Genomic DNA, 21,389 nt, shown 5'->3' on the forward strand with positions numbered 1-21,389 from the left:
CATTATCAGGTGTCCCAGGCTCCCTGGTGATAATGCACAACTCTTTTTTTCCTCACATACTCAGCAGATACTCTGCCTGCAACTCAATGGGGCTGTGGTCCTGAAAAACAGGGCAGGCAGGCAAAGGCCACCTGGGGCTGGACCACAGCAGCAGTAAGAGGAGAAAAATTCCTACGCTGGCTGAACTGAATTAAAATTGTTAAAAAGATATGTTAAGTACAACCTGGACCTCTCAGTTGTTTTGAAGGGCTCAGTTTTGTGAATCCACTTGGTTTTGGTGTAGTATTTTAACAGTGAAGAAATTCCTATGTGATTTTATGCCCAGCTCTTCAATGCCAGCTCCCTCCTGCTTTTGGGCTGAGAAAAAAAAATTAAAAGTTAAAAATCACTGTCCATTGTTGTCTCCATTCGTGGCTCTGAGGGGGTTTGGACCCTTTTCCTATCTCCACACATTTGTGTAACAGTGGATGTGGAATTTTCCCTCCCTGAGTTTTTTCAAGTCAGGATAAGCTTCACACTCCCCCTCTGCTTGCTTTAACTCCCAGGTTAGAATTCTTTCCCCCTTCCTGTTCTGCACAATAGTTGATTTGTCAGAATGAAGCCAACCACCACAACTGCCTGAGCCTGGACCCAGTGTGCTCTAGAAAGCCCAAGTTAAACTCAAACTGAACTTAAACCAGGCCCCAGCACAGTGTCTGCTCTTGCACAGCTTCAGGAAAGGGTCATTCATTCCCCACATCTGGGACAGAACGATTCCCAAAGGGCCTGGGAAGGGATCCTGTGGCTGCCTGGGCTCTGCTGTCAAATGCCAGCACAGGAGCTCAAGAGCAGTCCCCGTGTCCTGGTGTCTCCAAAGGCCACCCGGGCAGGAGGGTTTTGTTTCCCTGTGCTTCACGTCTCAGAACAGCTCTTCAGGGTGATGGTTGCTACTTACCCCCTGTTGTTTCCTGCAGGGAGGAACCGATGCCATCACCAACACAAGGACAGAGCTGACACCAGGCAAACAGCCCAGCTGCCCTCCCGATCCTGTCCCCAGACACATTCCTGGCATTCCCTCCTATCCTGAGGAGAGCTGGTTCAGAGAGCTAAGCTCACAGAAAATTAATCCTGCAAAACACAACAAAAAGACAATTTTCTGTTGCTCCTTCAGGCAGCTCATTGGCTCAGGGTTCATTAGCTGAATGCTAATGCTACCACACCCCGGGGCAGGACCTCTCCTTTCAGTGACTGCTAATTTGAGCTGCTTAATTATTTTGTCAAACTGTTTTGTTACTTCATCCATCAGCCCCACAGAACCAGAGCAAAGGGAGGGCTCTCCCCCCATCCTGACACGTGTGGATCCATTTGTGCAGGCACAGCACGGGTGCACAGCATGGTCCAGGTCACCAGGAGCAGCACTGTCGGGGCTCTTCAGCACCACTTTTAATGACTCTCTCATTATTGGCAAAGAGGAGGTTTCAGAAAAGTGTTTTGTTCTCCTCTACCGCCTTCTCATAAAAAAACCCTGCTGTTAAGAATGGTTTTTAATATTGCTTTGAGTCTAATACATGGAGGACAGCTAAGGAAAAAGAAGCAGAGCTGTCTTTAACCTGCCTCCTAGAATTAGGCACAGAAATGAAACGCAGCAGCATCCTGACAGAGATCTGCAGTTCCCTGCATCGTTCTACATCCAACCCCAAGTCAGGACAGATTGTCAGACACAGCTAAACCTCCCTCAGCAGATAGCTGAGTCAGAACATCTTGGAAAAGACTGACTGCAGGCAGAGGGGTCTGGGATGCCTGTGGCAAGGAAGTCCAAGTAGGCGATTCCATTGGCCCCCTGAGATCTGACATTTAAGAACATATGAAAGGTTTCTAAGGACTACTGTGGAGTTTCAGGGCCATTAAAACAGCTGCTACTGCCCTCTTGAGAAGCTGACATCCCAGTAAATATGCTGGGAAAGAGAAGAGGAGAATATTATAGTTCCCCAGGCCCTCGAAGGCAGCCCTGCTGCTGAAAAGAGCAGTCTGGCTCTGCTCCCCAGCTGCTCTTGCTCACATCTGCACCAGCCGCCCGTCTACCGGCACCAACATTTGTGAGGTGATGTGGATGTGATCCAGATTAAGACTTAACCTGGCAAAACAAGCCAGCTCATTTCATCCTGTCGGGTTCACTGCTCAGGTTCACTCTGCAGCCTCACCAAAGCTGCTGCCAGAAGTGAGGAGCAGGGAATCCGCACCAGGGACGGGCGGGATCGCTCCGGGGCCTTTGCCCTGAGGGGCTCTGCCATGTTCTGCTGGCACCACCACCCTGAAACCCTCAGCTGGCACCTCTGCCGCCTCACCCGATGTCTCTCCAGCCTGGGGCAGTCAGACCGAGCAGAGAAAACCACGGTGGCGTTCGCCCTTGAGAACGCCTGTGCTGCCCGGCTGAAAGCACAACCCCCATCCCCCTGGGGTCGGGGCATCCCCAGGAGAGGACGGACAACGGCGGGCAGGCAGGGGCGTGCCACCTCCAACCTTTCTGAAACAAACCCCCTCCCTCCTCACACCACCCTCTCCTCCCCTCTCCTCCCCTCCCCTCCCCTCCCCTCCCCTCCCCTCCCCTCCCCTCCCCTCCCCTCCCCTTCCCAGCCCCGCTCTCCGACAGCATCCCACACCCTCTCAGAGCCCCTCACAGCCCCTAATACCCCCCCCCCCCCGCCCCACAGAGCCTGTCAAACCCCCTCACAGCCCTTCATACCCCTTCAGACCCTCTCACAGCCTCTCATACCCCCTAATATTCCCTATTACACCCTCACAGTCCCTCAGACCCCCCTAATAGCCCTTATTACCCCCTCACAGTCCCTCAGGCCCCCTATTACCCGCTTACACCCCTATTTCCCCCTCACTCCCCTTTCCCGCCTCTCCCGGGGCCGTTCTCAGCCCTCAGGGAAGAGGCTCACGGCGCGCGCGCATCCCCTGGCCCCCTCCTCGCGCACGCGCAGTGGGCGGGGCGGAAGCGGCGGCCCCGCCGGAAGCGGCGCCCGGGACTGATGGCGGCACTGGCGCGAGCCGCGGTGAGTGGCACCGGGACCGGGACCGGGACCGCCTCCCCCGGCACCTGAGGGAGCGGGAGGACGGGAGCATCCCCCGCGGTGCCTGCGCTGCTCCTCACGGTCCCGCCGCTTCCCGCGGGCCGCCCCATGCGCGGCTGCTCCGCAGCGTGGCCTCTCCCCGTGCCGCCGGGCCGCGTCGGGCCGGGCCCGTTCCGCGGTGTCTGCGGGGCCGTGGATGTTCCCGCCCCGTTCCCGTCCTCTCCTCCCGGCAGTGGGCTCTGGGGACGGATGGGTCGCGCTTTTCTCTCAGGGTCGGTGCTCGCCCGTGGGTGCTGCTGCCGGGGCTGCTCGGCCCTGGGCACCGGGTGCGCCCCGTCGGGCGGGCACTGCCCTGCTCCCTGCTCCCTGTTCTGTCCCCTGCTCAGTGTCCTGTCCCCTAGCTCATTCTCCTGTCCCCAGCTCCCTGTCCTGTCCCCAGCTCCCTGTCCTGTCCCCAGCTCCCTGTCCTGTCCCCAGCTCCCTGTCCTGTCCCCCAGCTCCCTGTCCTGTCCCCCAGCTCCCTGTCCTGTCCCCCAGCTCCCTGTCCTGTCCCCTGCTCGCTGTCCCCCTGCTCTCTGCAGAGCTCCCCGGTGACAAGAGTAACGTGGAGGTTCCCATTTCCATGTGGGATGGGAGAGGTTGGGTTCCTGGGAAGCAGTGAGGGGGTCACTGACCATGCAGCCCCTTCCTTCCTTCCTTCTCCTGCATTTCTGTGCTTTCTCCCCTCTGTGAACCTTGCCATTCTTTGCAGAGCACCCCACACAGCCCAGGAAAGGGCACTTTGTGCATGGGGCTGATGCTCTCTCACCAGACAAACACGGGGCTGTCCAGCAAGGTGGTTTTGTCACAGCCTTTCCAACCTTTGGCTGGGAAAGACTTCAAGATCAAGTCCCTCTGTGCTTTCTACACCTTCGTGTTGTAACCTTGGACAAGTCCAATTAGCTGCTTGTTTCCTACTTATGATGATGAAAAGCCTTTAGTCAGGGCAATACCCACTTAGATAATTAATCCACTAAGTGCCTGGAATTTATGTCTCAGGGTGTGGTTTTTACAAGCTTGGTCAGCCCTGGCCTTTCATCTCAAGCTGAAAGCAACAGGGCAAACCTGTGTGAGAATCCCTGAGCTGCACTCACCTGGAGTTCCTGCTTCCTCCTCCCATTCTTGCTCTTTCTCCTGCCTCATGTCCTTGCACAGTTGCCTACCATTGCCTCCTCCAGGATTTTGCTTGACCTCTATGCTCCAGGTGCTGGAGCAGTGAGGCTGCAGCAACATAAAAATAGTTTCCTGCAGTTTTAATGCACTGAAGAGGCAATTGCTGGCAAAAAGGGAGGGAGGACCCAGGCAGGAGGGAGCAGGGAGGTGGTGGAGCAGCAGTGAGTCACTGGATGGGTTCAGCTCCCTGTGGAGCTGTACCCCCAGGGGATGCTTTGCAGTGGAAACTTGCTTGCAGGTGGGGAAGGGTTTGTCTCCTGCTCTGTCCTGTCCCTGGGCAGCTCATCCTCTCTCAGCTGCCTCTGGCATTCCTATGGCACAGTCAGCTGGTACAACTTTTCAGCCTGACCAGAAAGATTTCTTTTTAGAGGGGAGAAGATGGAGCTGTTTGCCATGTTTGTGATCTGGAGTGCTTTACTTGGGAAGCAGAGAAGGACCTGAAGGAGTAAGTGGTGGGAGGGCACAGCTGGGGGTCACAGGAGAGCAGCTCTGTGCTTCTGCTCAAGCTTTGGTGAACCTTGCTGTTTCCCAGCATCTGCTTTTGCATTAGAATTTAGTAGTTGCCTAATGGTATGGGAATAAGTCTTCAAACTTCCAGTGTCTCTTCCTTGTACTGGAAATAAGAAAGGAATTTTATTTTCTCCTGTCTTCAAGCCTTCCCAAGAGCTGACAGCACACAATACAGTCATGATTGTTGTCAAAACATTTCAGCTTAGCAGTTAATATTGGCCATTATGGTGCAGTTGTTCCTTACCTAAGAAGACATCCTGATGAACAGTGTGTCTGCTACCCGAGGCTTTCCTGAGGGTTGTCTGGAGGGTTTAGAAGACCCTGGAAACATTCTTCCATCTGTGTCCTGACAAGGCAGTAGCCACAGGAGGTGCTGGTGCCTCCCTGCAGACTACTCCTGAGTAATCCTCTTCACTTTACACTTTGCACTTTTTCTTTCAGCCAAATGGAGAACTTAAAGTAGCACTTGTAGTCTGAAGGGAGGGTTGTATCCTGCAAACTGATGCTGGTGGAGGAAAGATTCCTTAGCTCATCGTGTTCCCTTTCTGTTACTCTGTCACTTTCTGTTGTTGTCTTTTATTTGTTCCTTGGTTGCTTGTCACATCTCATATTTTAGATGTGTGTGTGTTTATTTTATGTTTTCATATCTCAGGGGTGCAGTTTTGTTGCAGAAGTGCTTTGCAGCAGCTACAAACCCCAGTGTATGTTCAGATATATTGCAGCCTATGTGTGTTTTCCTTCTTATCACAAAGAAAAACCCTCAAAAATGTTCTGTCTGATGCCTGGGAATTATTTATAAAAGTTCTGAATTTTCTTTCTCATTTAAGTGGTTGTTAAACTGTTTGTCTCAGAGCACTGGAATGCCCCAGGAATTACTTTGTGGTACTCAGGTGAAATGTCTTTTTGGATAGACATGTATAATTTTTATGACTTTACTTGCTGGGTAGTGATGTTAGGGAGAAAGAGCAGGAACCAAGTGGTCTTGCTACAGCAGAAGTGGGAAGGTGTGGGAGTGGTGAACATGAATCACTCTTGTTGTGGCAGGACACCTCTCCCTCACAGTTTGTAAAAACTTCAGTCAGTTCCCTTAATGGATCAGGAGTGCAGGTCTGGGAGGAGCTGCCAAGGGACAGATGGAGGTGTCTGGACTCTGCCCCTGTGGGACAATAATACTGCAAGCACTCAGGTTGGTTTGGTGTCTGTTTCTCCCAATCTTTGGGAGGATCCCCTGATCTCAGAGTTCTCCTGGGCACCACCAAGAAGGCTCTGAGTGCCCACCCATCAGGTGTATCAATGCAAACTGATCAGATAGAATCATAGACAGGTTTGGGTTGGGAGGGACCTTAAAGCTCCCCCAGTGCCACCCCTGCCATGGTCAGGGACACCTCCCACAGCCCAGGGTGCTCCAAGCCCCATCCAACCTGGGCTGGAACAGGGATGGGGCAGCCACAGCTTCTCTGGGCACCCTGGGACAGGGGCTCAGCACCCTCACAACAAAGAACTTTTTCCTAATGTCCAACCCCAATCTCCCCTCTCCAAGTTTTAACCCATTTCCCTTCTCCTCTCCCTACCCCCCCCGTGTCCAAAGCCCTCCCCCAGCTTTCTTGCAGCCCCTTCAGATATTGGAAGGTTGCTCTGATCTCACCTGGGAGCCTCCTCTTCTCCAGACTGAACACCCCCAATCCCTCAGCCTGGCTTCCCAGGGAGCTGCTCAGCCCTCTGAGCATTTCAGTGCCTCCTCTGGACACCTTCCAGGAGCTCTGTGTCCTTCTGGTGTTGGGGACTCCAGCACTGGACCCAGGACTGCAGGTGGGGTCTCACAAGAGCAGAGCAGAGGGGGAGAATCCCTTCCATTGACCACTGTCTGAGATTTCCATGAAGTCATCTTTTTTCCTCAAAGCTAAACTTCTCCAGTTATGTGGACACATCAGTCTCCTAATCATCATTTTCATCATCACTCAAAAAGCTGGGTTTATTTGACCTACTAATATAATACGGACATTATTTCCTTATTTCCACTATTAATGTAGAACATGGATGAAGGAGGCAAATCTTGTTCTAATTTGAGCATTGCAGAAAATGAAAGATGCAAAGGAAACTTTGCCTCTTTTCCAAATTATCTGTCATTTTAATTATCAAAAATAATTATCTTCACTGAGATTTACTGGGACAGTGTATGCTTTTGAAACATCAGCTGCACCTGAGCAAAGTAAGACAAAGCACATAAAAGTGGAGAGCTGGATGAGGGCTTTTGAGAGATCAGTGAGTTGAATGCTTCTCAAGCATTTGAATTTATGGTCTAGATATAAAAACTGTGGTGTAGTTTTAGGATGTAGACAGCCCACCACTTCCTTTGACTGATCTGTTTCTGCCATCAGACTCTGGTTGTGTGTTTGTACTGGAAGGGAAGATTGATTTTTTTTATTTAATCCAAATTTATACTTCTGTCAAGTGCAAGTTGGGAATTAAATGAATAAAACTTGTGGAAGCAGGAGGACAGTTAAACTCTTTCTGCATATTAGGGTTCTTTTCTTCATTGCCAGTCCCTGTGTTGCAGATCTGCCAGGCTGGAGTGGCTCAGTGGATGGCAGCATGCAGTGGATTGTTACAGACAACTGCAGTCCAAGGCCAGTGTAGAAGGATGCTCTGTGGCCTCTTCCAGGTAGGATGTCAGAGGATGCTGAAGTGAGTAAACAGTGGGATAAGTGTAAATAAATAAGAAAATATGGTTTTTAAACAAAGGGGCTTTCAGAAGTTATCCCTGCTCTGTGTACTGCTGAAATATGAAGCCATTTAAAAGCTTTCTGCTGTTCAGAGCTGAGCTCCCACTCTGTTACTGATCCTCATGGCAGCTCTGGAGCCCTTTAGTGTCTCTGAATGATTTGTTATGAGTAGGTTACAAACAGAAGTCCAAATGTAGGTGTCATTTTCCCAAAGCAGCTGTTACAAGCTATTCAGGGCTGGCTGTAATGCCAAGCCCCTTATTTCATAGAATGTCCCCAGTGTGCAGCAGCTTTGGACTTTGCAGACCTGATGGTGAGTTCACCCAGACAGCACCACAGTCAGTGCACAGCTCTGCAGGTTTGCTTCCAGTTCTGTCCAAACTGTCTCTGTCCATAGGAGATTAACTGAGGCACTGTGTAATAGCAGTAAGTAAGGAGGTGAAAAATGTGTAGGAAATGGGGATAGATGCAGGCTACTATGCAGAACAGAATTAAAGTGTATTTCTGGGTGTTCCTTCTTCCATGCAGTTAAATAAGAGGAGAGGAAGCCTCTTCTGTGTCCTCCTGTCTGTTACAACTTGTGTCAGAGTCACAGGAAACTTCCCTGGAAGCTCTTTGGCTTGGATGTCACCCTCCAGTCCCAGGAAGGGAAGATTCCCAGTGTTTTTGTGACCCAACCATACAGCCCCAGCCCCAGTCTTAGCAAGTGCCATGCTGAGTGGTAGAGTTGGGCTCCCTCTGAGCCACCAGGAGGTTCAGCAGACTTCTAGGGGTAACTGCTCTGAACAAACCAGGAAATTCTCTTGGGCTGAATTTATTCATAAAGAAGTTACTGCTAAGCTGGCTGTGCTGGCAGCCTCTGGGACCTGTTCTGTTCTGTGTGTTTACCTGGAGATCCCACTCACTCCTACCTAAGAGTTTTCTTTATTGTGCAGTAGCTCTGTGACAGAGTTTATGTGCTGTGAAGGTACAGTGGCTGTAATGATAACTTTTGCCCTGTAATTTGTTTTGTTTGAGTCCTGGCCCCAAAACAATTGAATGGAGTATAAAGTTGTAGATAAAAATAGCATAAACTCTGTTTCTCTGCAAGGCCAGGAAAAATAATTATTCTTTACTGGGGAGCAAAACCTTTAATTGGAAATAGTGTGAGAAAATCAAAGCTGATAGCCTGTGGTTTTTGAGTGGAGTGTCCTGCCCATCCATTCCATCAGAACATTTACAGAATACTAGAAAATGTGTGCTGGGGAGCATGAAGCATGGACAACCATGTTGTTTGTCATAGTTATGGGTAATAAATTTGTGGTTTGTGTCATAGAGAGGTTTTCAGGATTAGACTGAACTGTAATTGACTCGGAAGCAAATTAAGGGTTATTGGTTTAAAGTTATGTGTTAACAAGTCAATGGTCTCTTAATTTTCTTCTTTTATCATTTTTGCTAGAGACACAAGGCTGGCCAGTCCCAACTGTCTAAATCCTGTGGTGGATTGATCCAAGACAATGCAGCCATTGCACAGCAAACCAGATGGTTTTATAATACAAACAAGGTTAGAAGAGTTTGTGTTTCTATTGTCAGAGCACAGGTTGTGCTGAGGTTCATGCAGATACAAGTAACAAAATGCTTTTCAAAACATGCAGGGGTTGATTCAGCTTTGATGTCAAATGTTTCAGTCTAGTGTGAACAATGGTTCCAATAATTAGCAACGTGCTCTCTGTTCCTTTCCAGAAAATGAAGTGGTGGCACAGGAAGGTGCAGTTATGGGTTATCTGGGGTGAAAGTCCCAGTGATAAACCTGGAGCAAGGAAGAAAGTTCAGGAGAGTGGTTATGGGCACGGGGGGCTGGTGTTGCTTTCTCACCTCTAGAAAGGGAAAAAACAAACATTCCAAGTGAGAAGATGCTTCCTGATTGCTCAGCTTGGGAATGATGTGTAACAATAGTTTTGTCATCTGCTAAAGACTAAAGATTGTCTTGCAGTGTACTAATTATGAGTGACTAATTATTGAGTAATAACTTATTTACTCTTCATGTGTACTATTTTGTTAATTTGTGTTATCTGCATCTCTTAGATTTGTTGTCTTTTGTCAGGGAATAGAGGTTTCCTGGAGCATGAATCATCTCCATAAGATTAGTTTAGGACTTGACCCAAGGGTGTCAGCTTCTCTCAGCTGATACATCCCCTGATCTGCTCTTGGTAACACAGTGGGAAGAAAATGGCATAATGAGATGTGTGCATGAGAAATGAGAGGCCTGAAGGAAAAAGAAACTTAGAGATTTATGGGTAAACCTGAATGAAAGCAACAGTCCCAGTTAGCTATCTGCCTAATTGTGTATTTTTTCTGATGTAGAGTTAAATACTAAAAAAAAAAAAAAATGTTTATTTTGATATCCTGATCTAAGTTTTTGTTCTAGTCATGTGTGGCAGTCATTATGTTGCTAAATTGCTTCCCTACTAAGAAAATTATTTTGTTAATATGTTCATGTCCTAGGAGGACATGTTTAGGGTAAAATTCAAGCAACTTCAAGCTATTTAACATTTCTTTGGTCTGGGAACTTTCTCACATTATAATGGCTCTCACGTATATGTAGGAGACTCACTTACATTAGATTTTGGTGAGTTGGGTTAAAAGTAATTTGTTGATAACAAGCTGTTTATATTGCATTATTAATTGACTGGAATAGTTTGCTGGATTACCACTGGTCTTGATTGCTGATTGCTCCTGCTGGGATGCTCAGAGGCAAAAGGCCATGAAGATTTTTATCAGCCCAGCAGTGTTCAAGGTGTGTAATTAATCTGGAAGAGAACATTCATCTTCCTGGTTGCACACTCTGCATGTCAGTGAGGACTAAATAGTTTCCTGAGCTAGATTTATGCAAGTATTATATGTATAAATATGTATCTGTTTTGTTGAACAACATCAACAACAAACCTAAAATTTTCTATGCAACTTGTAGCTTTTCTAACTGAAATTATTTTTCAGATTTATTTGCTAGGACTGAACTATGTAATATTTCATTTTTACAGCACCATGCTGCAAAAGATTCCATGCAGTCATCTGAAGAGAAAGTGGGCACTTTCACAAGGATAATAGAAGCAATGGGTTTCACAGGACCACTGAAGTATAGCAGATGGGTAAAGCATTAATTTAATAATTCTCTTGGTTTCATACTTTCAGAGTTCTGAAAAGTAAGCAAAAAAACCCAACAGCTTTTTGCTTGTGATCAGAGTAATTCTTATGGAAAAGTTCTAATTATTAGGTGTGTGAATTCCAGTTTTGGGGTTAGAGGCATAATAATCCAGATATTGAACTTTCTTTGATCTGTGCATTGACATCATTGATATAAGCAGGAATATTGTATTTGATTTGTAGAATCTTAAACCTTCTTGAATTTCTTCAGATATCTTATTTTTCACTTCATTTGTGCATCAAAGAATACAATGGCAGCCTTATTATCTAAGTCAAACACCCACCATACTATCATCTGATAATCTAATAATAATAAAGTAGAAAGAATTTAATCACAGGACAAGCAGGGTGTGGTATTTGTCTCAGAAGTTCCCACATGAAAGCGTTTCATACCTAGTGGTGGATTTTTCTTATGTGAACTTGCCCAGTTGCACTTTGAACTCTTGTAAGTTTATAGCATCTGTAGCATTCAATATCAGGGAGTTCCATAGGTTGAGTATCCACTGGAAGAAGTACAATTATTTACAATTGGTATCTTTAAATTTAGTACTTAAAAAAAAAAAGTTGGTTTTTTTTTCCTTGGAATGTACATTCACATTCTCCCTTCCACTGATGATTTTATAGATTCATATATTCCTTAATAACTTAGTCTTTTTCTGGAGTAAGGAGACTTAATCTAATTTGTTTCTGTTCTTGAGGCTCTTGTTTTGATTTCTGTTTACTGAACCTCTTTCAGTGTATTATTGTATGTCTGTGACAGGAGTGAGATGTTACCATTGCTCTTTGAATCCTTGTTGTAGGTGACTAAGGCAGTGACAAACAGGTCCTCCTCTTGGACATTTTTTAAATACTCCTTTCATAAAGCAGCTGATCACATTGAGTGAAGTAGAGCAGTTCTGTAAAAGACACCCTCAGTTCCTCATGCAGAAGGAAAAATCAATGAAATTCCAAATTTTTTCACCACAGTACATTAGGAGTGAGAGGAAAAGAGCCTAAATAGGGGCTGAGTCCAACTGTCCAGGAATTAAAACCTGCAAGGTGCTTTGGGTATCTGGAGGGTGGAGTGGACCTCCTCAAAGTCTGATCTGAAACTGTTGCTGGTTGCATATCCCTCCTCAGAAAGACAGGAAATGTAAAGAACAGGTAACAGACACTTTAAGGTCTTTAGGTATCTTGGCTAAAATCAGTTGCTTTTCATCAGGTGATGCTAAACCTCCTGAGAGGACAGTTTTTCTCCCATGTACATGTTGTTGTAATAAAGATTCTCATTAGCTCAAAGTGTTGATTCAGAGTTCTCCTTAATTACTGCTCTTTACTGCCTGCTTTTGGCTTGGCAGCTTGGGCTTGGAGAGTTATTTTGTGGTTAGGGCCCAAGAGACCCAAAATCACTTTTGGCCTTGCCAGTGCTCTCTGTGAGACCTTAGGGAAGTTCCCCCAGCACCTCTTCTACACCCTGAAACTTGGATGATTCAATTTCACCAGTTTCTCCTGTGTTATCTGCCTTATTTAAGGGCTGGATTGCAGGGACTGGTCTTTCCAGTCATGGTTTTCATGTCTGGTAGAGCCTGGTCTGAGGCAGGGGCTTTCACAGGGGAGGTCTCTACTCCCAGGCCAAGCAGCATTGCCTTTAAAAAAGGGAACTTTCAGAACTCTTGATAAACAGTGTAAGATATTTGACTGCAATATTTGATGTATACATGATTGCTGGAGAGAATGAAGAGATGTTATTGAATAGGAAGTTATTGAGGTGATGGAGAAATTACTGAGATTATTGAATATGAAAAATAAAGGCTCCTGAGTTTCTACAGCAGGAGGTCAGTTGAAACTTCTTTATTTTTCTTTTAGTTGGAGGATACACAAAAAATTGCTTTGGTAATTTGATTTATCATTTAACAGGTATAGTGCTCATGTCTGTGACCAGTGAGCTGACCCCTTAGATTTATACTTAAAACAAACAAACAAATAAATAAAGGAAAAACAAAAAACAAAACAACCCAAACCCAATGCTACTTCCTGGCTTAGGTAGGGTAATGGGATCTGCAGTTGTAATTTTTTGTTGTTTTTTCTCCCCTTGATGTTAGTAAACAGGAGCTATATACTGAGAGCTGATAGCTCTCTTCTTTCAGGACTTTGCTGTCAGTTCCTGTGCTCCTTGCAGCTCCAGCATGAGTATCTTTGTTGTAGATAATGCACTGAAGGTGTTTCTGGTGCAAGAACAAAATCAGAAGTGCCAAAACACCAGACTGTACCTCATGTCATACAGAATCTGGGAATCCTTAATCACCTGTGAAGCTTAGTTGGTCAGTTTTAATTTTTGTAAGGAAAAATAATATTTTTAGGAGATGCCTATTATGTCAATTCTTTAATATTTCAAACTTAAGTTATACAAAGCACTTTGAGTAGTATAAATCAATGAAAGTTAATGGAGGAAACCAGCAACTGTGTGTTGAGATCTTTGGAGTCTCTCTAAGGAAAACCATTTCATTTATTTTTCTGCAATGACCATATTGTATTGAACTAGATTGGGAAGGGTATTAGAGAACCCATTTAATACTTTCATTGCCTCCTGGAAAGATTCATTGTACTTGTGTCCTTCCTAGAGGTGCAGTAGTTGAATGTGCTCCTGAAAATCTCAAATGATTGTGATTCTGAAAAGAAGTCTTTTCAGAAAATGATAGCAAATGTATTTAACAACCCCAGGAGTGTTCAGCAGCTCTGATGAAGTGTTGTTTTTTCTTTTCTTTAGAAAATTAAGGTAGCAGCTTTGCGCATGTACACGTGCTGCGTGGAGAAAACTGACTATGAGGAGTTTTTTAACAGTAAGTGGTGGACTTGATGGTGTTTGGTGAGAGGACTTCTGATGAAAATTCAACAGATGGATTTATACCTCTGAATATGTCAGGAAAAAGACTTTTCAGACCCAAACAGAGCATGAGCAGCTGGAAGTTGGCTGTGCTACACTCTGAAGGGAAGGGTGCAAGGGCAGGTCTGGAGTCTGGGATTGATGCATTTTGTCCCACTGGTGGGGAAGGTAAAACCCAGAATATCCTGGACTTAGAAAGAAATTGCCTTTTTTATTACCAAGGGTGGAATAAACTATGATTCCAGGTATCTCTTCCCTTTTTATTGTCATCATGTGGTCTCTCTGTCCTACCCTGTCCCATGACCAGTTATGAGAAGGTCCAGTATAACTGGGATACAGGCTTGAGAACCATCCCTGTCTATTGAGGCACAACTTGTTTTATAATACAGGGTCAGTTAGATCTCAGGATCCTCTCTGTCTGTTCCTCATGACTGGGGAAAGTTTGGGTCCAACTTAGAGACATCCTGCATTTCACTGACCATGGCAGCTTTAAACCAGGACACATCTCCTGTCTGGGTAGAGAGAATGACCAGAACAGAAACAAATCCATCCTTTAAGTATATAGGCATAATACTGGCTTGAATTGGGATGACTTTTCCATGTTGCCCACAGTTCTTTAGTAGCTAAAAGATCTGTTGCTGCTTTTATTCTTATCACCTCTAGCTGGTGAATAGGGAATACATTGTTCTGAGACTTAGATAAGCTGCAATAATATTTTAACTCTTGCATGAATTATTTCCAGTGTCAGTGTGATTTAGTTGGTAGTAAAGCCATTGCCTGGATGTGGCCTGTCACCCAAACTCCTCAGTTACCAGGTGCTTTCTTACAGCTTTGCAATGCACAGCACAGGCTGGGGCTGCTGCTGCCTCTTGGGAGATCAGCTGAAGGGAGATCTTTGTGTCTTCATTTAGTTCAGAGAGCTTACTGAGGGTGGTTTGGTACACTGTGTTGCTGCTGCAAGATTTTCCATTGGTTTTCAGAAGGTTTTCCACAACTGTGATGTGGTTTCAGTGGTTGCAGGACTCAGAGAACTCTCTCAGCAGTAGGATTCATCATTACTGATCAAAAAATTAGAACCTCATTTTTCCTGTGCACACACTTCTCCCCACTCTGTGCCCTTGCAGGCTTTCTCAGATAAGTTCTCTTCTGTTTGTCATATTTGCCTCTCAAACAGAGGCTTTGCTATTTTTAACTGGTGTTTCACTATCTCTGCTTAACAGGCTAATTGTACAAAGATATTTAAATGTTGCTCTGGATTAAAATTTAAAGGAGTTTCAAAACACGTCTGTGAAAAAGAGACTGGCACAGATTTTCAGGCTCAATACTGAGTAAAATTACTTCAGTTGGATTTTTTAGTATTGTCTTACTGTTTTAAAGAGAAAATTCCCAGAGCTCCCCCTCACTTTAAACATACCACAAACTGCAGGGAGCCTTTCTTTGAAGTTTCACCTTTTTCTCCAGCTGGTCCTTGCTGCTGCTTTTATCTTTCTGCTCCCTAGTGCAAGCTGTAGCCAGTCCTTCTCTGAACTTCCACCCAGGGAAACCTCTGTTTGCACTGACTTGAGGGTGTTCTTACTGAGGGAAAAGTTTGTTTTGCTGAGATTGAGAGTGGGTGATGCCTCCCTTGGTGTTACAGGAGAGTGTTGGGGTTGTGGTTCTGGTTCCAAAGACATCATTGCTTCCATGGAAAACCAGAGAGAAGTAGTTTTTGTTCCTTCTATCTCCTTACAGCTGCAGCTGTTGGGGCATTATCTCTAAAATGTAACAGGCATGTGATCCATGTTTAAAAGGTAGTTCCCCTATAACACAGAGAGTGTGGGATGGGCAGGAACCTTTTAGATTGATTTTTGCCAATGAAGAAGCTTTAGGCTGTGTTTCCTTGGGCAACTGAGTTGAAGTAGTGGTCCAAGGGAAAAGGCTCAGTTCTCCATCTTCCTCTGCCTGTGTTCTGGGCTGGGCAATCATCAGGTCTTCTGGGGAACTGTTGAGGTCAGTGAAAGGAATCAGAGCAGTCTGTTTATTGTGTTGGTGAACTGAAGGTTCTGGACAGGTTCTGTGGACAGGAGCTGTGGCATGCAGTGGGTGGTGAGTACATGCTTAAGAGAGGGGAGCATGCATGAAGCCAGCTACCCAGCTTTCTGTTCAGCTAACCATGTCTTCATCAAACTAGGTCAGCCAGGATCTGGTTTTTTCTATTTTCAAATACAAATGAGCATCACTTAAGCCAGGACTGCAGCTCACTCCCAAAGAGAGCAGCCTGGGGAGTGGCAGGAACTGGAAACAACAAATTCTTCACTAACTCAGCTTTCCCTTGGAGATGCAGCAAGCCCAGGGGTGCCCAAGGCTATGCTGCTGCGGGTGCTGTGCACCCACATAAATAAATTGCACTGCTTAGGAGCCCTGGGAGTGGTCATGGTGCTGCATGGGACCCAGCTCAGGTCTGCCTGAGCTGTGTGGAGACCCAGCAGTGTATTTATGCTTTGCTGCCCCTGCACTTTTGGCTCTAGTTTTGTGGTGTTGAGATTTCCAAGTGAACTGTGCAGTCAGCTCTGGTCTCTGGAGAGCTTATTAGCTTTTTCTCTGCTGCTTGTAAGAGTTGTTAACCTACTGAGCTGGGCTTGGAAACTGCATCTGTAAAACTGTTTGTTCACAGGGTTCATTAACCCTGTGTGACCAGAACCAGTTCTTCAGAGGCCCTTCTTGGTGTTTCTGGATGTGCTTTTGTGCTGTGGTTGTGGCACGAGTAACAACTGCAGTGTGAGCTGAGGGAACTTGGATTGTTGTGCAGACTTTCAGGGAGCTCTCTGGCAGAGGTAACAGAGACTGTAGAGAGTGGGCAGGATGTTGTTGAGGACCAGGACAGCATCTCACATCTTACAGGTTCCTTTGCTAACTCTGCTGATACCCAGAGACATTTCTGCTGTGCAGTAGGAGCCCTGTGAACTGCCTTTCTTTGTGTTATGCCTTAGAACTGCATCTCCCAAAACATGGGCTGCAGACCCACAGGTCTCCAGGCTGCTGCAGTGTACAGAGGAGGTGCTTTAATTGGGACTCTCTAGTATGACACTGCAGGGAATTTTGTTGTGCCTGCCACTTCCTCATCCCTGTATTGTGATTCTTCATGGACAGAACCTTGGGAACTGTGCTTTAGAGCCAACATCCCAAATGTCTGGACTGTGCTGCTTTTATGGAAAGTGGAGCTGATTTAGGATTTCAGTTGTTTCTTGTTTAAAAAACAGAGGAGTAGCAGGGAGAGTAGCAAGATTACTGGTGACAGGCTTTCTGTGCACAAAGCTTGCAGACCTTGGGTAGTTCTACCAGAATGAAGCAGGTGCCTCATGTGAAGAGAATGCTTCATGCCTAACCTTCTACTTGAAAGGTCAGAAGAGCTTTTAGGATCAGTTGATACTGAGAGCTGAGCTGAAGTTTGTCTGATGAACATGGAGTGTAGGGTTACTTTGGACTGTAAATACTTCAATTGCTCCACCATCATGCAGCTGCAGCAGTGAGGAGCTGATCCTGTCAGAACAGCCTCTCAGATGGCTCCTGGTGGGGATTTCACCCCCAGCACTCTGGATTCTTTAAGTCTCCCATAGCCCATCAGGTGCCTTGGAGGCACTTCCCTCATGCTCAGGGGAACACTGAAGAGTGCACCTGTCTTTTTGCAGGATGTGGGGGTATTGTCCCATTGCCTCCTTCCTAAAATTGTGGTAGTGGCAAAGATGATCTGTGGTGAATGGCAGCTCACAGTCAAGCTTTGTACCTTAACTGATGAATTTCAAGAGCAGAATATGACTGGAGGAAGAGGTATGTCCTCAAACTCGAGCCTTTGTGTCTCATATCATATACAGACATGTGAATAGAATGTGTTCGGTGGACAGAACAGATTTATTCCTCAGGTGATGATAATCCCAGTAATTTCATAGGTAGCTTTACCATCAGACTTTTTCTCTATCAGAATTCTGAAAGAAATAATTTACTGTTTAACTGAAGAACGGATCTTTCTCCCTGGTTAGTTTCCCAGAATAAGGTGTTCCAAACCCTCAGATTTTAGAACTTAATTCTTTTTAAGCAGCTGTTACGTGAGAGCAAGCTTGTTGCTTTAATGGAGCTATCCCTCTTTTAAATTTATGATGTAGACAGTCCTAATATAGAAGTTTAAAAATGAATTATAAAAATAGAAGTGGAACACTTGGAAAGTTAGAGAAAAAAGTTCTTCCCTCCTGGTACTGAATAGGTTTTTAAAAACTTTCCATATTTCCAGTCATAGAGGTGTGAGCTTTGCTTTCCACTGAGGAGTGATTTCTGTGGTGGGAGACTGATACATGGTGACTTCTCCTTCAGAAACCTCTCTCTGTTGAGCTAAGTGTTTTGCTCTGAATCTTGCTTATAGAACCCTCATTTAATGGAATGGTTTGGTTAATGCAAGCATTGTGAGCTCTTGCCCTGGTCAGAGATGCCTTGGCATGCCTTTAGGTCCAAGTAGTCATTTCTAGTAGGAATGGGAGAGCCAAAAGGGGAGAAGGGTGAGGGAAACCTGTGTTTAATCTCCAAACATAGTCTGTCAGTGTGTTTATAGTGTCTCAGAAGTGGCAGAGGTGATGTATGGGCACTGATGCTGAAGCTTGGTGCCTTCTAGGAGTCATTGGTCTGAGGAGAGAGGGCTAAGTGATGAGCTGCTTGGCTCTTCTGGGGCTTGCCTGACTGTAGCTGGCAAATAAGGAGAAAGAGCCTGTGAAAATTATGACTTTATAATCCAGGTGAATCTCCTCGTTAACACCTGTCAAGAATGTATTCAACACAGAGAAAACCAAATTGACTTCCCTGGGGCACATCTGGCTGGAGAGTCCGTTCCTGGGCACTCTCTGACCTTCTTGCAGTTCAGGCTTGCATGGTCCAGAAGACAAAACCAAGTGCTGGGCAGGCCAGGACACCCCTTAAAACTTTCCAGGAGGCTACAGGAGGAGGACTTTCTAGGCTGAGAGGAGCTGAAAGACCTAATGTGCACATAACCCCATTTCAAGCATGAAGAAGAGGAAGAGTATGGTTTCTGTGCCACACAGCCTGAGCCTCCAGCCTTGCAGATCCATAGTCTGAATGTGCCTATGGGCAAACCATCCCTGGGAAACCCAGAGCCTGTCAGAGCAGAGCTAAATCTGGAAAGAAGTCGTTTCAAGGGCTGGTTGGTGGTTTTAATGCTAATGGAGAGTGGCTGGAGCAGAGGTGTGCTCAGAGTGCTGTGGGTTGTGCAGCTGTGTAGTAAATCAGAAGAGCAGAGCTGGAGCAGAGCCCCAGCCAGCAGAGTGCTCTGTGCCTGGCAGCAGCACATGCTGAAGGCAGAGTGTATGAAAGGAGCAACACATCCATGGATACTTCCTTGCTGCTCTCTACTGCTTTGGGACTTCCTGAGCCAGAAGCCACTCCTAATTCTCCGTGTTGCAATTTCCCCCTCACCCCATAAATGTTATCTTAGTGAGTTCCAAACACATGGAATCTTTTGGAACTTCCGGTGTCCTATGGCTGCACGTTTGAGAGTTTAAGAACAAGTGTGACACTAAATGATGTTTGGTTCTGATATGTATGCACTGCTTAGGGCCAGAAAATAAATTACAAAAACGTATTTTGATTTTGGGGTAAAGAAAATCTGTTAGGTGCAAAATGTGATGAAATTCATATTAATATTTAGTTTTGTTTCTGTTTTTTTGTTTGTTTTTTTCCCTCCCATCAAGGATGCCAAATGCCTGATACATTGAATTCATGGTTTCTAGTAGCCCAGCTTCATGTCTGGTAAGTGAAAAGTGAAATAGTAATATAACTAGTTTCTGGAAATAGAGTGATATGTGCCTCAATGTGAGAAAAGGTAGTCTCCCCACTTAGTGATAGTAGTGTTATTCAGTTTCCTAGTTACTGAATTTTAGCAGTTTTCTACCAAAGAACAAAAAGTCTGGTAGAGAAGCTGACATCTTTCACATCACTCAATTTCCTCAGTAGTGGAATGAGCTTTGCCATGAGTTTTCTAAAAGCCTTCCTTGGTCTGTGTGGAAAAAATCTTACTTGGGTGTTTTAGGAAAAGTTTAAATTCATGTAACAGTGGTTTAAATTGGGAGAATTTGTGATGATTGAAGTTGCTGCTCGTCAGAAGCTTTTAACAAATTATAGCACTGGCATTTATTCTTCAACCTCTGAAAGGCACCCACTGGTTGGTGGATGCCAGCTTGGCTACATGTAAAAATATTTAACACCTTAAACATTAAGCTTTTTCCTTTTTTCATTTGTGCAAATAGTAGCCAAAAAAATCAGATCTTCATCTAACATTACATACTTGTAAAGGTCAGAGGGATGCACAAGGGAGTACAGTCATTTTAAGTGCCAGATCTTGCAGGAAACTGAAGTCCATAGACTTATGTTCAGCTATCCAGAGGCTGAAAGGAAGTTTGTACTGAAATAGCTGCACTTAAGCATAGGCCCCTTATTTCCTTGCCACCTTTTTTTCCCCTTCCCTCATTTTAATTTCCTGTCTCCTCAATATATTGAAAGATGAGGCAGCTCATTTTGCTAAAGAAGGAATAAATTAGCAGAACCATTGAAATTATAATCAGTTAATGAAATCAGTGGAATCAAATAAGGAAGACCCTGGAGATTTGCAGTTTTTTTCTTACTGTTCCTTGTGGAAAAAAGGCTTGTAAAAGAAATTGATTAGCTATTACTTCATATTGATAGTTGGAAAACTGCTGCAATAAATACTCAAAACCAAATATTCAAAACCAGAGGGGTAACATGGACCTGCAAAGAACACTTTTTTTCACATCTTTATTTCATATTGACAGGAAAATGTACCCTGTGATGCACAGCATCAAATTCAAGATGCATAATCTTCTTTCCTGACAGGCATAAAAAAATAAAGGGGTCTGTAGTAGAGATGAAATTAATATAAGGTAGACAGAAAAATCCTAAGGTAAGAGCTGCACTGGAGCTGCCACCCTTTGAGCTGGTGACAGTGGGGAGGCATTTAATGAGGGAAATTGAAGTACTCTTATGTTCAAGGTAGGTGGACAAGTTGACAGCAATACAGTACATAAGCAGGAAGGATCCAAATCCCTGTAATTCAGATGAGAGCAGTGAGAACTCCACTGTGGAGCACTAAAGGTTAATTTTTCCAAGGTTTATGTGTCTGGCTCTTCCGTGTTCCTGGCAGCTTGACCTAAGGAGCCTTGTCATTCTGGACCACAAATGAGATCCAGATTAATATTCCAGGATGCAGGGAAGGCCATGATAGGCCTGCTTGCTGCCTGTGGCTCTGGCAAATGCTGCAGATGCTTTCCTTGTCATCAGCTCAGTGACCAGGATCCTGCCATGACATAATTTTGCTTTCACAGTCAGGTAATTGCTCTCTTCTCTGTGATTCTCTCTTTAATCAGTTTGACCTCAGTAAAGTGCTAGCAGAATACTTGATTCTTCTAGTTCTGGCAAGGTCAAGGACATCCTACCCTGGTCTGAAGGCTCCAATAACTGTCTTTTTTGGTGAACCTTTTGCCTGAAAGGCTAGAAACTTCCTAGTCTGCTCACCAGTGACCTGGCTGTATAGATTCTGACCACCTGTCAGGTTGCATTCCTGTTCTCCCTTGCAGTGCAGTCTAGATCACTTTCTGGTGTACTTACTCCTTCCTTCTTCAAAGGTTTAGTTTCAACTGATTTAGTGTCTTTGGGATATGGAGAAGATCAGGACTTGTTCCTAGGTTAGTAAATCTCACCTCCATGGTTGCTGTTGCCATTGCCCATTGTGTTCTAGTTAACTGAATTTTTGTGTCCCACCTTTTATAGATATAAGGTGCTTATCAGAAG

At 45.2% G+C, this 21,389-nt stretch overlaps 1 protein-coding gene across 1 annotated transcript in view; it reads left to right on the forward strand.

Moving 5' to 3' along the window:
* The first annotated feature begins 2,951 nt into the window (after positions 1-2,951).
* Positions 2,952-21,389, forward strand: part of UQCC1 (ubiquinol-cytochrome c reductase complex assembly factor 1) — a 46,411-nt gene continuing 27,973 nt past the window's right edge. The window contains exons 1-6 of the mRNA XM_071759866.1: positions 2,952-3,038; positions 7,336-7,440; positions 8,940-9,044; positions 10,522-10,629; positions 13,431-13,503; positions 19,277-19,334. Coding sequence (XP_071615967.1) covers positions 3,015-3,038; positions 7,336-7,440; positions 8,940-9,044; positions 10,522-10,629; positions 13,431-13,503; positions 19,277-19,334 — 473 coding nt within the window. The 5' untranslated portion in view covers positions 2,952-3,014. The remainder of the gene's footprint in view (positions 3,039-7,335; positions 7,441-8,939; positions 9,045-10,521; positions 10,630-13,430; positions 13,504-19,276; positions 19,335-21,389) is intronic.

This window comes from Heliangelus exortis, chromosome 16 (assembly GCF_036169615.1).
Source record: "Heliangelus exortis chromosome 16, bHelExo1.hap1, whole genome shotgun sequence".
In the NCBI taxonomy this organism is placed as follows: Eukaryota; Metazoa; Chordata; class Aves; order Apodiformes; family Trochilidae; genus Heliangelus; species Heliangelus exortis.